Raw genomic sequence first — 17044 nt, forward strand, 5'->3', positions numbered from 1 at the left:
TAAACCTGAAAGCTCTAGGACAGCACAACTACTGCTATAGATCACCCTCTGTGTATTTAAACTTAGGATAGCATACCTGCTTGTGTCTGGGAGAACTCTAATGTTGTCTGAGTGGCTCTGAGTTTCCCTTTCATGGATCCAGACTGAGACGCTGCCACACTCTCTGGACTCTGAGAGCTTTGAGTTTCTACAAACATGGGAGTCATCACTGTGCTCCTGAAGCGCCAGTCAGAATCAATTACATAGTCCTGCAGAGAGGGAACATTCAGTCAATGAATCATCAGAAACATATGAATAAAAATTAAGCAACAGAGGAGTGAGTCTGACCTGGAAGGTACACTCTGACAGAGGATACTCAAACATGTTTCTGCTAAAGTCAGGACTTTGGCTGGTGGTTTCCAACAGCAGATTGGTAGCCAAACTTAGGAAACACCTTTCTATCTGGCAGGAGTACAGAGAGCGAAGCACTGACAACATCCGCTCCAGAGTGGCAGTGGGCAGACGCTTCTCCTGACTCCAGAAATTACGGACATAAAGCCTGAAAACACAACAGACATATGATGTTTTCAGGTTGATCATTGTATGTTTAATGAAACTTTTTTCCTTCCAACATTAGGAGATTTTATTAAAGAATTTAAGGCAAAACAATGCTTTCAACTGTTTAGAAATATTGAAAATACATAATAAAAGATGTCCACAAGCCCTGTGCAATGTCTGCAATATATTGCAAAACAATAGCAACACAGTAGAGTTGCTGATTGTGACAATCAGGCACAATGCTGATATACAGATTGTTAAAATAAGAATTGCCAGTGTCTTTTGTTGTAACACTCCCACTATGCCACATTTTCTCTTATGTTTGAGGATGAAAACTGACCAGAGTTTGTCCAACAGCCCATACCTTTGGCCCTATAAAACCACCTGCTCTCTGAATCAGCCATTAGGTGTGCAAGATTCAAGGATTAAAATGATCATTCACAACAGATAAGTTGCTACTGACAAAGGTTCATGCCCACAATGCTGGTCAAAAAAGGGCCAATATCTGCTGATACCGATGCTAAACTGATGCATCTCTGAAGGAGTCCGGCCTGTAGCCTCTATCTCTATCCCACTCTCTCATCCCAGTTTCTGGCTCTATCCACTGTCTTCCTCTATGAATAAAGGCATAAAAAAATCTCCCAATATGTCTTCATATTTGTCTTTGTCTGTACTTACTGGAGTCCCTGGTTTTCCTCAGACAGTCCCTGAAGCAGTGTTTCTTTAGCTGTATTCAAAACCTCCAATGAGGTCTCATCCTCCATGCTCTCTGTGTCACTGCAATGAGATAAAACAAAATATACCCAATCAGAAACAGCTTTATTGGCCAAGTATGCTTAAAGATCACATATTTTACCCCTTTAAGACAAGTTTATATTGGTCTCAGAGATCCCAAAAACATGCCTGTGATGTTTGTTGCTGAAAAGACAAACCATTATTAGATTTATGCATTTCAAGAATGCTGAGTAGACATGATCAGGATGTGGGCAGATTTACATGAGGTAAATAACAGAATATTATACATTAACTAGTCCAAACGTGCATATAAGGTGAGGCATTTTACTAGGGGTGACCTGGAATAGTCGGCGATTCGACGATTCGATTCAGAGGAGTCTGATTTGACTATGAACCTCATAGTCAAATCAGACTCCACCCACTTGTCCTGCGGTGCTGGGGTTGTTGATCACCTCAGACGGCAAGCACATGGCTAATTATGTATGCACGATGACATCAAAGCAAGTCTATCTCTCTGCCCAAGCTCAGTATCGCTGGGGACTGTCCTGGGAAAGTGGGAAAGTTTGACCAGAGCTTTCTCGTAAAGCAGAATTTTAATCTGAGATTTTCCTGGTTAGGTAGGCTTAATATCATCAGCGGTATGGAGGGATGTTGTGACATCGCTGCAAGTAATAGGGAACTATAGCCGAGCGCCGTAAGCACCGATGCGGCAACAGAGAGAGAGAGGCTTACGCCGGCTAATTAGCAGAAGTAGTCTTGGATAAGCAGTTAATGAGAGGAGGACTGGACCAGACTATCTGCTGTGGTGCTTTTGTATTTTCGGGACTAGTCCAAATAAACCAGGATGGTTGGATTTCCAGCTTTAACAGAGGTTTCAGTTGTCATCATGAGGACTGATATTAGACAATTGACGGTAAGACTCATTTTTCATTGAAATGTAGATTTCTAACGCGGTGTCCAGTTAAGAGAGCACTTTTGTTATGTGTTTGGATGCTTCGTTGTTGTCGGTGGAGGATGGTATTTGGCTGTTGTGAGCTGCTAAGTTATAGTTGTGGCCAATGTGCTAACAGGCTAACAGTGCTAATGTGAAGCTAACTGTTGTTGTTTATGAGTTTAACGTGGGCGTATATTGTGTAACTGCCTGCTTGTGTAAGGAAAAGCACGCAGCTTTCATTTTGATATTTTAAACCACTTACACAAAAAAATAAGAGAGAGATTTATGCATTTTGCTGCTGTTAATCTTACAAAATAATGTTAAAGCAAATGTCCGGTAGTTGTCCGAAATGGCTGGAATTCTTGAAGACTGCCTGTCATTTTGACCGGGGACAAAAAAGTCTAGTGGAAACGCTGTTCGACTATTAGTTGACTTAAGGCAAAATCTGACGAATCAGATTTGACTATGAAAAACCTTAGTCATTGACACCCCTACATTTTACCACAGAGAGCTTTCTTACAGTCAAACAAGAAACAGAAGATACAATAAACCTACATCCATGGTTCCTACACTGAGAGTACCTGTAGTTGTCCTGGATCCACATAAGTATGTCGTACATCCTCTCTCTGCACACCAGTGAAGGATGAGAGATGAATGCTGTAACGGCTGACAGGAGCTCCTGAAGCTGAACCGGAGTCAGGAGAGCGATGATCTTATGGATGATATCCAAACAAACTCTCTGTCTTGCTTCATCCCTGCAGAAACAGCAGAGTAAGGTGGAGAAACGTAAGCATGTGAATATTCAAACATGTTATTCATGATATTCAGAGATGCAGATTTGCAGGTGCAAAGATTTTAACCAACTTTATTCTACTCTGATGGATGGAAACCAAAAAAACAACTCATGAAAAAAGATGTCAAGTATTGAAATAAGGAAGAAGATAACAATCAGGACCAACCTGTGTGCCATCATCTGGGTGAATCCGGTGGTCTTCAGCTGCATAAAGATTTCAGGGATGACCTCAGCTCGGCTCAGGACGCACTCCAAACAAAGAGTCTTTAAGATGCCATGAAGCTTCGGCAGCAGGAAGAACACATGGTTCACAAACCTGAAAATAAATAAAGCTGCAGTTATAATAAGGTCAGACAACTTTTAAAAATAAGACTTGGTAAAATTCATAAAAGAGAAAAAGAACCCCAAAAAACTACAAACTCACCGATCCATGAATGGTGGAAAGTGCTTAGACACTTTGTCCAGACAGATTATGAACTTGTCATCCATTTCTTTCTTCTTCAGATTTGTAATTTTACTCACAGCAAGACTCAGAAGTTCCTGATGATGCTGAGACAAGAATGAAAAATGAAACTAATCAGTGCTCAATTTTAAAATTGATTTTCTCAAATAGGTACTGTCGGTCAGTTGGATCCATCACAAAGATATGAGTATATCTGTACAACTGACTTTACCACAGGATCAACATACAAAAATGTTTTTAATCATAAATGATAAAATAATAAAGACTCATACACTCTCCATGTCTGTCATATTCTTCAGAATGAGGCCAATTATTTCAGCAGCAGCTGCGTAGACATCTTTATACCTCACGAAGGACACGTTGTTGGTCAGAGACTGGATGTACCTGAAATTAAAAAAAAACATTTAATGATTTATGGCAATCAAGAAAGGGCTGGTAGCACATATTTAAATGATCCATTAGAAGGTAATTTGGGGAAAAGTTGACCCTTTTCTTTGCAAATCAGTCTCAATGCAAAACTCCTATTCACACACTAATACCTATGCTAATAACCATGACAGAGTGAGAAAAGGCATTCCACTGAGAGTTGGTGGTATCTGCACTGCAGTATCAATTAGAGATATTATAATATATATCAATCACATATCAATATGTCTCAATATGTGCTTTGTAATTTGACATTAAGATGGAACAGAGAGAAAAAGCAAATGATGCGCACTTTTTGAGTTACTTTCCATCCACACTACACAGAAACATTTCAGTTTACCTGTCATAATCGATTCCACACGATGCGTCATATGCAGGGAGGTTGTTGGCAAGGATGATTCCCAGCAGCTGAAGTCCCAAAGAGTTATCTTTACTGTTTGGATCGGTGCCGCAAAATCTCTCATAGATCAGACTACAAGGACAGAAAAGAAGCAAAGAAGCTCAGGACCGCTTAAGTATCAGATGTACTACAGACTATATCATGTTTTCTGAGATTTTCTTTTTGGAAATGGCGGAAATTTGATTATCAATAAGAAAATGTATAAATACATTTTAGGCACCATTTTGAACACTTTGCCTACAGCCAATTTCAGAAGGCTGTGGCCATCTGCTTTACAAACAGCTCAAATTTAAACTACACTCGTAGAAAACACACCTGTGCAAATCTTACCTGTAGGGAACATGCAGACAGTCTTTCCAGCACTCCACCAGGGTGCGAATGATCTCCAGGTTGTGTCTGAAAACCGCCCTCTTAGGATGAAAACTGTGCTTCATCAGGAACTCCAACAGGCGGTTAGCTAGCACCTCATCTCTGGGGTTACCCTGGGAAATAAAAGTGATTATTAAATACTAGTATTTTATTGGTTGGTGACATTGACTGGGGATATGTTGGATTTTTTGGGAAAAATGCATTGCATATGTTAGGATATAACAGTCATGATTAAAATTCCCAACTTATTTCTGTTTGTTGTTTTTAAATGCATTTACAGTTTTGTGTGCAAGTTCAAGGCATGTAGGGTACTGAGGATTCATCACAAGGCCAGAGAGGTTGTGTCACTCAACTGCCAAGGTCAAGCTCGAGCATGTTTTTTAGTCCAGGCCTTTTCACCCCTGGGGACAAACCTGGAGAGTGCTGGTGGTTGTCAGGCCCTAGGGACATCCACAACAATACCAGAGGCCTTGTGGCAACCCAAGTTTCCATCCCGAATCAGTACCCTAGGCCGTGCTTACTCGCCACATCCACGCTTCACTCCGCCCTAAAGGTGTGTACTTATTTTTTGTTACTTTTTTGTCAGATTATTGTCCAATGCCCCTGGTAATACACAAGGACATCGAGAGCACTACAAAAAAGTTGTGTCAATCGTCCTCCACGCCTTATTTCAGCCTCAGTTTTTGGCCAAAACATGCCCCAAAGTTCTGCACAGAACTGTCTCTACCTTGGGGCTAGCCACGCTCGTCCAGGAGAGAACTGTGACCACGATTTCCACCACCATAAAGTGGATCCCCTCTCCCCCGTTGTTTCCAGAGACAACGAGCTGCAGGAGCGGCCCGAGCCAGTGTCTGGCATATGGTCGAAACACCTAGAAGATCAGCAACAAAAGGTCGTCACAATACCAGAATTTTAAACTTTTTGACACTAGAAAATATCTAATAATAGCAATACCTCAGCAGATAAAACAGTTCTTGGTACCACAACATTGGACAATTTCTGGACTGATTTATTACTCCGTAACACAAGTGTCTCATGCATTTGTCTAGTTCAGTACATTTTGATAGTATTGATATTTAAAATATCATAGAAAATGTGTGGTATCAGCTGTGTGGTATAGAGTATTGTCAGTTTAGACAACCTTACAACAACGAAGATCAAGAAAAATGCAGTGCTTCAAACATGCCATTTTTGTAACCAAAAAAAAAGAAAAAAAAAAAAAAGACTGACCTCCTCTGTGTTGGTGATGAGCTTTGAGATGAAGAGTCTAATATTTAGTGGTGTTGCTGGGTTGGAGAGCTTTGTGTGGAGGAATTTCATCCAAGGAGGAAGATCACTGGGCGAGCTTCCCTGTTAGTTTGAAGAGAGAGTGTGTTATGAAATTATATTTGCTGACAATCTAACAATGTTTTAGTTAATCTGGTACCAAAGTAGCTGTTAAGGACAAAGCTAACCCTCTCTTTGAGACTGTTTTAGTGGCACAGACCTGTTCAACTTTGGGGGTGATGCTGTTCCTCTGCATGTGTCCAATCAGAGCAGTCATCGCCGCCATACATTCATGTTGATTCAGCTCATCCATCTCCAGATCCACCATTGATTCCTGGGAGGGATTTGCCTCCTCTGTCTCCTTAATGGACAACATTATCATAAATTAGTGCTGAAAAACCTCTTCTGAAACATTTTTAGGCCCTTCAATACTAAAAATCACACTGCAGCATCATCACTAACTCTCTTGATGATGGTGCGTCTGTGTCCTTCAGGGTTTTGGGAGTTGAAAGAGAAGCTCTGGACTCCGGTGGAGAAATCAAACTGGCTCATCTCCTCGCTCAGGCTGCTGTCAGCCATGTACGACTGAGAGGACAGATACACCGGGGCTTCTATGGAAAAACAAAAAACATGAACGAGAATCATCAAAACCGGACATGCGGGGTGGCCAGGTGGTTGACGGCCCAGGTTCGGGTCCAGCACGGGGCCTTTACCGCATGTCTCTCCCTGCTGTCGTCCCGGTTTCCGACTCTATCCACTGTCCTTATCTATCAAATAAAGGCACAAAAATGCCCAAAAATAAATCTTAAAAAACAAAAACAAAAACTGGAAATGCACTGGCTGTTCCACTGCAAAAACTAAAATCTTAGCAGGTTTTTTTGTCTAATTTCTTTTCTAAACTATCTGACTACTCTTATTGTAAACTAAATACACCTGAAAGATCAAGATAAGCATCTTCTTTCTCTGATACTACAGTCATTAAATTAATTTTTTTCTCTCATTAATCTCCACTCAGCAACCCCAAGCTATGAGGTCAAAGGAACTGCCTCCTGAGCTCAGAGACAGGATTGTTGATAGGCACAGATCTGAGGGGGGGGCATAGTGATAGAAGTGACCAAGAACCTGATGGTCACCCTGACTGAGCTCCAGAGATCCTGTGTGAAGATGAGACAAAGTTCCAGAAGGACAACCGTCACTGCAGCCTTCCACTGATCTGGGCTTTATGGCAGAATGGCTAGACGGAATCCTTTGAAAGCCCATTTGGAGTTTGCAAAAAAACTCCTGAAGGACTCTCTGAGTGTGAGAAACAAGATTCTCTGGTCTGATGAGACAAAGATGGAACTGTTTGGCCTCATTTATTAACACTATGTCTGAAGGAAACCAGGCACCACTCATCACCTGCCCAATACCAACCCAACACTGAAGCATGGTGGTGGCAGCATCATGCTGTGGGGGTGTTTTTGAGCAGCAGGGACTGGGAGACTGGTCAAAGCTGAATGCAGTGAAGAACAGAGATATCCTCAAGGAACACCTGTTCAGCAGCTATCAGGACCTCAGACTGGGCCGAAGGTTTACCTTCCAACATGACAATGGCCCTAAGTACACAGCCAAGACAACCCAGAAGTGGCTTAGGAACAACTCTGTGAATGTCCTAGAGGGGCCCAGCTGGAGCTCTGACCCGAACCCTGTCAAACATCTCTGAAGAGACATGAAAATGTCTGATGGTCCCCGTCCAACCTGACCGAGCCCCAATCCAGGCGTGCAAAGCTTGTTCCATCATATTCAAAAAGACTTAAGGCTGTAATTGCTACCAAAGGGCACGAGCACTGGAACTGCAAGACTGGCTAAAAAGGGAGTGATTAGCTCTACAGTGTGCTTTGCAAGTGGATTGTGGTGCAGCTGTCATACGTGGAAATTTGAGGTTAAAAATACCAGAATAACCCTCAATGCTGTCACTAGGATAGTTTTAATGCTAAACACAGATTTGTCATTTCACCTTTACATTAAAACACAAGTGAGACATAGTCAGCCAATAAGGTTGTGAGCTGAACATACCTCCACTCTCCTCGCTCACTTCTTTTCGAATCATGACGTACTTCTTCTTTCTTTCAAGTGGAACCTACATTGATATAAAAAAGAATAGAATAAGTCATGACGGCCAGAAAACAGTCAAACAAAGAGGTAGGAGTGAAATAAACACAAACCTCTATCTCAATGGGAAAGTTGTAGGTCCGTCCAACATTGATAATATTTTCCAGAATGAACTGATTCTGGAAAAGGAAAGGAAATCATCACCAATAGACAACATCAGAAATGTGTATGGATACATGAAAAGAGAACTGTTGGTACCTTCTCAGGTTTCTCACTGAAGAGAAAGCCGTGGTAGAATTTGGGCTCACTGAAGCTGCAGCTGATGACGGCGATGGCACAGTTATAGGCAGAGCAGTGAAACTGTCTCCTCTGCTCCAGCAGCTGAGTCTCACCAGCCATATTTTCAGTGAACGCTTCAACACAGGACCTGATGAAATAATAGCCACCGTTTATTTTTGGATGAATATTCTAGGTAGTTCCTAAATTCTGTGAGTGTTGTTAAATCATACTTGATTAACATCTTGGACAGCTCGTTGCCCTCTGTCTTCTCTAAACGGCAGTATGCCTGGTTAATACGAGACTCTTTTGAGTAAACTTCTTCCTTAGGAAGTCGAGAATAAAGCAGCTCCATCATTTTGAAGCAGCCATTCTTCTTCAGCAGCTGAGTCTCAAATGTTAATTCATTTGACTGTAAATAAAACAAATTAATTATCTACAAAATGAAATACAATATACAAAGTAAATAGCAGCCAAGCATGTGATTTCAGTTAAAATCTCAATATGCTTTGGGGCTAGGATGGCCTAGCAGTTTGGTTATGTTCTACGCACAAAAGCTAGTCCTCTAAGAGGGCAGCCAGGGTTCAATGATGCCCCCAGGCAGCTTACTAGCCACATCTACACCCTACTGCAGCCTCATTCTTTTGCCCAAACATGCCTAAACCTTATGCACAGGACTGAAGAAACAAACCTTAGTGAAGCGGCTGAGCAGTAGAGCTGTCATGTCAGAGATGTTTGCTATAAAGAAGTCGCTGAGGGCCTTGGTGCTGCAGTTTGAGGCCAGAGGCAGCAGAACTCTCTCCATCATCGCCTGCAGCATGGAGATCATCGGCACGTCTCCCTGCTGGACCACTTGGTAGACTGCACACAGCAGCTGCAGCTGACGCTCAACACTTGACCTGGTAAGACAGATCCACAGAAGAAGAATGGCACAAACCCAGCAGCAATTAGAACAGAAAGTAAATAATCATTTATTACCTCGTTGTGATGTTTTGTGCAGGCTTTACTCACCGCTTAGCAATTCTTTGGAAGCAGGTTTGGAAGTTTTCCTCCATGATGTGTTTTTTGTCTCGGCACAGAATTCCTGCCATCAGTTTGAGGAGCAGAGGACTCTGAGAGAGCTCCAGGGTGTCCAGCAACTAAAGACAGACAAAGGCAGAATTGGAAGTATATAGGAAGTGGTCAAAGCTTTTTGGTCTCCAATGGAAGCCAGCACATAACGTCTTAAACATGCTGCATTCTTTATTTAAAAGGTACAGCACTGGGTGATTTTATCAGTCAGTTTCAAGTCTTCCTCTATACACCATGTTCATTTAGTAAATTATGGTCCCCTTTAGGGTCAGATAGACCAGATCAATTTCAGTTTCAAGTGATTGAAGTATTAAGATACCTGTCTGGAAGGAACATGGTTCATGTGTAAATCTGCCTGGATCAGGCTGTCCTCACAAACTGAGTGAGCATGCAAGAAGGTGAGAGAGGCCACCAAGACACCTATGACTACTCTGAAGGAGTTACAAGCTTCAGCAGATGAGATGGGAGAGACTCTGCATACAACTGTTGGCAGGGCTCTTCACCAGTCAAAGCTTTATGGGAGAGTGGCAAAGAGAAAGCCACTGTTGAAGAAACCATCCCCACTGTGAAGCACGGTGGTGGCAGCATCATGCTGTGGGGATGCTTCTTGGCAGCTGGCCCTGGAAGGCTTGTGAAGGTAGAGGGTAGTATGAATGCTGCAAAATAAAGGAAAATCCTGAAGGGCAATGTTATTCAGTCTGCAAGAGAACTTAAGCTTGAAAGGTTTTTTTTCCAGTAAGACAATGTGCCGATGCATACAGCAATGCATAACATTGTTTAATTGACATTAATTTTTAGAAATCTGTTTTCACTTTAACATTAAAGAGATTTTTTCTGTATTTTTTTTTTGTCAAAAAAATTGTAGACCATGACTGATTTATAAAATCAATAAAAAGGAAAAACACCCAAGGAGACAAACGATTGTTATAAGAACTGTAGCTGTTACCTTTCTGATACAGTCCATGTAGTTGTTGCGGTGCAGAGATCCTTTGGCAAACTCGTCTGAAGTCATAGGGAAGTGAGAGGCCACAAGAGCATCCAGAGATTTCTGCAGCTCAGAGAGCTGCTCATCAGGGAGGGTGGTGAAGAATGGCAGCACCAGCAAAGCCTGACTCTGAAAAGTTGAGAAAAAACACCAAAAAAAGACTTACAATTAAAACACAAGCAGAGAGGGTTAAAGTAGAATGGCTAATGGCAGAGCATCTAGGCTCTATGTTACCTTCAGATTCAGGGGCAAAGTCATGTCGACCAGCAGCAGAGTGAAAGTGGAAAACACTGATCTGAATGCTTGATGGTTAATATCAGAGCAGACGGATGAGTCAATCTGACAGGAGTGGAAGAAAGAAGTCATGGAAGAAAGACAAAATTGATATTTATAATAGTGTAAGCATTTTCAGACTGTGATGTATTGTTACTGTTTCAGATGTGCTCACTCTAAACAATGAGCATTAATGCATTCCCTTTTTTAAATTGTGGTATGTAAAATCCCACTACAAGGGGGCTTTCAACCAAAACAATAAGACAGTATGAGGAGTACGGACCAGCTCTGACCATAACTTCTTGTTTAGAACTGAGGAATCTGTTCAATAAAAATTGCACCTCATAAAGCATTTACTAAACAGAAAAGCAACGTTCTTTTTTCATTCATAAAGAGGGAGAAATACCCTGAAAAGACACTTCGTGACAGCACTGGAAGTGATGCTGCAGCTCTGATGCAGAAGTATAAATCAGGTTTTAGAGGGCAGTACCAACATGAGCTCGGTAATACCTGCAGGAGTTTAGAGAGTAGCAGAAGAATCGCTGTTTTGCCCTCTGCAGTTGAAGACGGTCCTTCCCACCATGACTGTAGACTGGCCCATCTCTTCAGCACCTCTTCCACCAGCTGCTTGCCCTGAGTCTTCCTCACAGAGCGCTCTCTGAAGCTGTGATCCAGCATGCCGTTCAGCAACACACTTACCTTATGACAAATACAACAATAGAAAACAAGCACACACAAAGCAATACAATAATATTCATTAACATGAGAGCAGCTTCATTGCACTAAACAGAAGAGACTTTAAATCACTTACATTTCCATTTGTTAAAATGAAAATCAAACTATAATTTTGCTGATAATGATCCTTGTAAAAGCACCAGAGAAAGAGCAGTGGTACCATGCTTTGGTTTTGAGATGAAGCCTTCATGAGGTGTGGGACGGTGGAGTTCAGACTTCTCAGCAGCTCGGTGTTGATGGTCGTCTGGAAGAGGCTGTAGAAGTACTCCCCATGTGAAAAACTCAGGAAGTTACGGCTATGACTTCCAGATATCGGCACAGACAGCATGATGGTGTTCAACAACAATTCAACCAGCTGCTCACTCTGCAAACACAGAAATAAAGAACGGGAGGCAAAGTCAGGAGGTTTAAAATCTATCCTAAATGTATTTTTCCTCCATTTTAAAGTGTTTTTTTTACAAACCTCTTCACTCAAAGAAAAGGAGAGCTGCAGCAGTCCGTCTGCCAGTCTCTTTGTGTTGATGTCCAAAGATGGAAGAGACTTTCTGTCCTCACCTGGAGCGATACCTTTATACACCGTCATCAGGAGTTTGGACCCAAGGGATTTGGTAAAGACTGCATCCTTTAGAAATGACAAGAAGCACAAAACAATGTGAGGTTTCTGCTGTAATGGAGAGCATGATCTGGGAACATCATCTACAATCTACATTGTTGAAGTAAATCTACATACATACAAAAATTCATTATTTAAAAGCTTAAATATATTTTAATTAATGATAATTAAAAAGGTAACTGCATTGTTCACCTGGATGACAACACTGACTACAAATGGACAGCAAAATGCTTCTTGCACCAAAATCCAGTCCCACACCATTAAAATTACTATGAATGTGAACCTTTAATTGTAATTTCAATTTTGTAAGCAATGCTAAAGTTATTTCTTTTATTCAAAGGTACAATATTTGATGTTTTTTGCACTGAAATGGCTTCATAAATTAAAAAAATGGTAATGGTCTTTCAGGGGGAAGGGCCTTAGTAAGAGAGGAGACCAAGAACTTGCTGGTCACTCTGAGCCCCAGTCATCCTGTGTGAAGATGGGACAAAGATCCAGAAGGACAACCATCACTGCAGCCTTCCACTGATCTGGGCTTTATGGCAGTGTGGCTAGATGGAAGACTCTGAAAGTTGACTTTGAGATTGCAAAACAAATAACCTGAAGGCCTCAGGGAGTCTGAATATTTTCTGAATGCATGGTTTGTGTCTGATGGTTTTCCCCCAATCGTACTGGTTTTCAGCTATTTTTAGTCTTGATTACAGATGTTTCAGTACAAAAATAGCATTAGATTAACCCTATAATAAGACTTTAAAATGCTGAAGATGGTGACTTGTAAGGGGAAAATCCATTGCACAATTATTCGTAACACTGTTCAGATTCAGGTGAAATATGTTCATTAATTCAGAAGGGTTAAATTGTTGCAGGTAAGCATTCATAACTGTTAAAATATATGTTGATTTGAGGTCAAATACCTGATTGTGCAGGATGGAGCTGAGGGAGCCGGCTTTGTGGATCTGTTTACAAGAAGACAGAACCATCTCCATCTGATCCTGACAGCTCACAGAGTCACAGTGATAAAGATCAACCACACACAACTCCTCCACACTGAAGGAACACCACAGAAAGGAGAAAGACATCATATAATAAACTGCCTGTTTGTACTTCTTTAACCAAAGTCCTCTGAGGTACAATAATTCCTTTAAAGAGTTTCCTTTGTAAGGAAAAACAATGAAAGTGATACTGTTCTATATATTATTCTTAATGATAGTTACTGCATGCATAACGAGGTCATCATGATGGATTCAGGGATGATGACAAACCTTTTACGTGAGATTTTGGTCCTTAAACTGCTTTCAATCTGAGAGCGGTAAGGAGAGGCCAGCAGGGCCTTCAGTAAAGGAACACACACTTCTGGAAGCTTCTTCATAACCTCCACATCAGCCATGTTGAACCCAACAGAGGATGGTTCACACACCACCAGCGATGTCAGCTCAAAAAAAGCTGGGATGAAAACATCTTGCTCCAGCAGCTGTGGATACCCAAACCAAAACGGTGAGAAAACATGATAACTCATTTATTTCTTCATCTTAGACTTAGTACTACCTTCCAAAACTCCTGGTCTGCTTTCATGAGAATCATAGTGACAAAATCCAGCAGGCGAACGATGATGGTGCACTTGCTGAAGTGGTACTGGTCCACCTCTCTGGGGCTGAAGTGGGACGTCTTCTCACTGACAGGGAAACAGCTCTCTGCTGCTGACAGGTCCCGGGTCGCCAGCTCAGTCAGGAAGAAACTGACTGCTTTCAGAAAACTCGATTTCTCTTTCAAGTCTTCAAGATAAAGGAGGAAAGTTTTTTTTTGTTTGTCCTTTTTTATCAGTCATTTCAATCTCTAAGTACATTTTAAAACTGTTTTGCCCTTTCCAGTTAACATGCAAACATGCAAAACAAAATTCTGCATAAATTCCAGGGTCACTATATTCAGTCCCATTAATAACAGTATTTACGGGGCGCAGGTGGCCAAGTGGTTAAGGCGCGCCCCATGTACGCGGACAACCCGGGTTCGAATTCGGCCTGAGGCCCTCCACCGCAAGTCTCCCCCCCTCCTCATCCCTGTTTTTGACTCTATCCACTATCCTCCTCCATCAAATAAAGGAACAAAAATGCCCAAAATAAACCTTTAAAAAAATAATAAAATAACAGTATTTATTCACCAGTATGGCTGACTTACTCATCATGTGGTGAGGTCTTATGATGTGTAAACTGATGAAGGTGTTGTAGCAGTCCAGGGCAGCCAGCAGCAGGTCCATCCACTGCAGTGTGGCTCTGATGCTGAACGGACCTCTCAGCTCTTTGAGGGTTGGCTGGGATAGGAGACCCCCACCCTCGAACCGAGCGATCAGGAAACCAACGCCCTGATCCTTCAGCATGCTGTCGAACCACTGAGCAGTAGACTTCTTACCTAAAGAGAGTCCCACATATCATTGAATTACAACTGCAATTCTTCAAAAAATCTGGACGCTGTGTAAAATGTAAATAAAAACAGAATTTAATGACTGTCAGATCTAAAGAACCCATCTTTTACTCACAATAGAACATAAAAAACCATCAACACAGCTGATGTATTAAACATTAAACAGTTTATTATTTCTGTTTATGAAATGCTTGTGCGTGGTGGGATTGCTCACCTGGAAGGAGAGGTGTGAACTCATAAAAGAGAGCCATACATCTGTGTCTGCACTCAGTTTGAGGTCGGCCACACTGTTCAAGGAGCCACAAAACCACATCAGAGAGACACAGCTTCTCATCAGGGGGAAAACCTCTGCAAGAGGAGGACATGTTTGATTGTTCCAATCAGGAGTTAAAATATCTAATCAGGGCATACACATAAATCATCAAGGGAATAAAAAAAAAGGAGAGTGGGCACAAATTGTTTGATAAAGAGTAATGGTCAAGATACAAAAATGTATCATCATGTGTTTATATTTCAGACAGTGATGTAAATAGATTTTTCACCAAGTCTGTAAGCATTATCTCTATATATTATTTCTATTTAGTCACAACCAGAAATTGACATCAGTCATCTTTATTATTAATCACACTGTCTTTTTATATTTTGACAAAAATATACAGTTCAACAATGTGTTATTTTATTCTCAGAGCACAAACCTGGGAATGCGTCTCTGTGCACTCCGCTCATTCAGGCTGGGAGCTTTCTGTTTGATGATTCTCTGCAGATGATCGATGGCACTGCCACACTGCTGCAGCGTACCTAAGAAACAACAACATAAAACCCATAACTAAAGGAGCTAAATTGTTTAGTTTTTTCTAGTTGTTTTTCAGTAAAACATTACAAGAAATGTATCACTGATATTTACACTTCTTAAGTAAATCTGAACAAATAAATGAACCAGTAATTGATCAGGTTGCACAACATGCCAGTTACTGAAAAATAAACAGATAGCATTTGACTCAGAGCCCAGCCTCAACTTGCCAGATTCACCCAGCAATCACACCTGCTTAGCGCCTTCGCACCAAATAAGGATGGAATCATCAGAATGACAGGGGTGTTCATGTGGGACAGTCCTTGCAGACCGGACAGGTTTAAATTCAAACACTGAACGAATTCAATGACGTTAATCCACAGCAGCAAGCTCCTCTGACTATTGGAGAAAATGTGTCCCAACTTCCTGGTTACTCCTTGTTTCGTTGACATTTCTATGTTCTTATATTCTTATATGTTTTTTATCTGATTTTGTTGTGATTTCACATTTTGTTTAATAAAGCCAGTTTTGGGACGATCTGACCAGATCAAAGGTTTGGAATAAATCTGTGTTTCTCAACTGGTGGGTCTGGACCCAAAAGTGGGTCGCAGAGCAGTTTTCAGCGGGTTGCAAATGTGTGTATAGAAAAAAAAAAATGTTGCAAAAGTCTATGAAGAGCATGCACTCGTACCATTTATTTTACTCTGTTTTATTGTGATAATGGGCAAATTTAAATGTTTTATCACAATTTCAACTTATTATCTCTTTTTCTTGCAATAAAAGAGTGGGTTTTACCATGTTAATGAAATAATTTCTCAAGATATCTGGAAAATTGGCTAAAACTTACACATTATCATGAGGAAAGGGGCATGTAAAATGTGAGCAGTTGAAAACCACTGGTATAAATTGGGCTAGGTTCAGGGAATGCTATTGAGTTTTGGTCTTTTAGATACATGTGGCAACCAAAAAAGGGCCATAATTCCATACCAAAACTCCTCCATAAAGATATAAGGCCCAGCTACGAGCCAAATCAGCTATTATATTTGGTGTGTTCCTGGTAGAGGTCTGGTTTTGTTATTATTCACTGCTGACACACACTTGGGTCAGATTTTGGCCGCCATGCACTTCCTAAATGTAGGATATCTTTGCTGTTCATCTGGTACATATCCGAGCCAAAGGACTCTTGCTCTCAGTGTAGTTTTAGATAGCATCCAGCAAAAATATTTGCACCAGATCAGCCTCACAGCTGGCACAGCCTGTGACATCTTTGAGCTAGATCTGGGCCAAATGTCTTTGCTATCTGAACATTAACTTTTTCTATTTCTATTAATCTGGACCTGTTCTGGTCCAAAACTGTTCAGATTCATCATGTGAGTCCACACAAGATCATGACCATTGTGCAAAAAGAAACTGGGATGGACCCATTTCTCTAATTTGTACCCAAAAAATGAAACTTTCAGGTAAAGTTTGCAAACAGCTTTGTAATAAAGAACTGTATTGCTGCAGAGATGCCCTTATCTTCAGATTTTCCCAGATTTAAAGGGGACGTATCATGAAAAACCCTCATCTTAATATATTTTGCAGATATATTTAGGTATTTTGAGAGTCCATTCAACTGCAAAATGTGAACTAAGCCTGAGTTTTGTTCATGGTCTGTCTATATATGAAAACATTAAATTTGACAGTCTGTTCAAAATCTATGAATAAATAACCAAGCCAAATTTAAAAGCAAAGTTCTGAAATGTCAAAAAGGAACACAATTTTCTTACATATCTTTCAGTCCCAGTTGATACATTCAACAAAAAGCTGTTTGTTAATCTATGACAAGAATTACTTTATTGTTCTATTACTAAGTTTCCTGTCTTTGATTTT

General features: G+C 40.9%; 1 protein-coding gene across 1 annotated transcript in view; it reads right to left on the reverse strand.

Moving 5' to 3' along the window:
- The window catches only part of prkdc (protein kinase, DNA-activated, catalytic subunit), a 49765-nt gene that overhangs the window by 14570 nt on the left and 18151 nt on the right, over positions 1-17044 (reverse strand). The window contains exons 29-58 of the mRNA XM_041814031.1: positions 15078-15180; positions 14597-14730; positions 14140-14370; positions 13513-13739; positions 13230-13438; positions 12882-13014; positions 11818-11976; positions 11515-11718; positions 11130-11318; positions 10581-10685; positions 10308-10475; positions 9302-9429; positions 8982-9189; positions 8524-8702; positions 8273-8441; positions 8128-8193; positions 7979-8042; positions 6386-6534; positions 6144-6284; positions 5888-6007; positions 5385-5528; positions 4619-4770; positions 4229-4360; positions 3735-3846; positions 3424-3548; positions 3166-3315; positions 2788-2961; positions 1216-1314; positions 328-538; positions 77-248 (exon numbers count right to left, since the gene is read on the reverse strand). Of these exons, the coding sequence (XP_041669965.1) occupies positions 77-248; positions 328-538; positions 1216-1314; positions 2788-2961; positions 3166-3315; positions 3424-3548; positions 3735-3846; positions 4229-4360; positions 4619-4770; positions 5385-5528; positions 5888-6007; positions 6144-6284; positions 6386-6534; positions 7979-8042; positions 8128-8193; positions 8273-8441; positions 8524-8702; positions 8982-9189; positions 9302-9429; positions 10308-10475; positions 10581-10685; positions 11130-11318; positions 11515-11718; positions 11818-11976; positions 12882-13014; positions 13230-13438; positions 13513-13739; positions 14140-14370; positions 14597-14730; positions 15078-15180 (4557 nt within the window). The remainder of the gene's footprint in view (positions 1-76; positions 249-327; positions 539-1215; positions 1315-2787; positions 2962-3165; positions 3316-3423; positions 3549-3734; positions 3847-4228; positions 4361-4618; positions 4771-5384; positions 5529-5887; positions 6008-6143; positions 6285-6385; positions 6535-7978; positions 8043-8127; positions 8194-8272; positions 8442-8523; positions 8703-8981; positions 9190-9301; positions 9430-10307; positions 10476-10580; positions 10686-11129; positions 11319-11514; positions 11719-11817; positions 11977-12881; positions 13015-13229; positions 13439-13512; positions 13740-14139; positions 14371-14596; positions 14731-15077; positions 15181-17044) is intronic.

This window comes from Cheilinus undulatus, linkage group 19 (assembly GCF_018320785.1).
Source record: "Cheilinus undulatus linkage group 19, ASM1832078v1, whole genome shotgun sequence".
Classification (NCBI taxonomy): domain Eukaryota; kingdom Metazoa; phylum Chordata; class Actinopteri; order Labriformes; family Labridae; genus Cheilinus; species Cheilinus undulatus.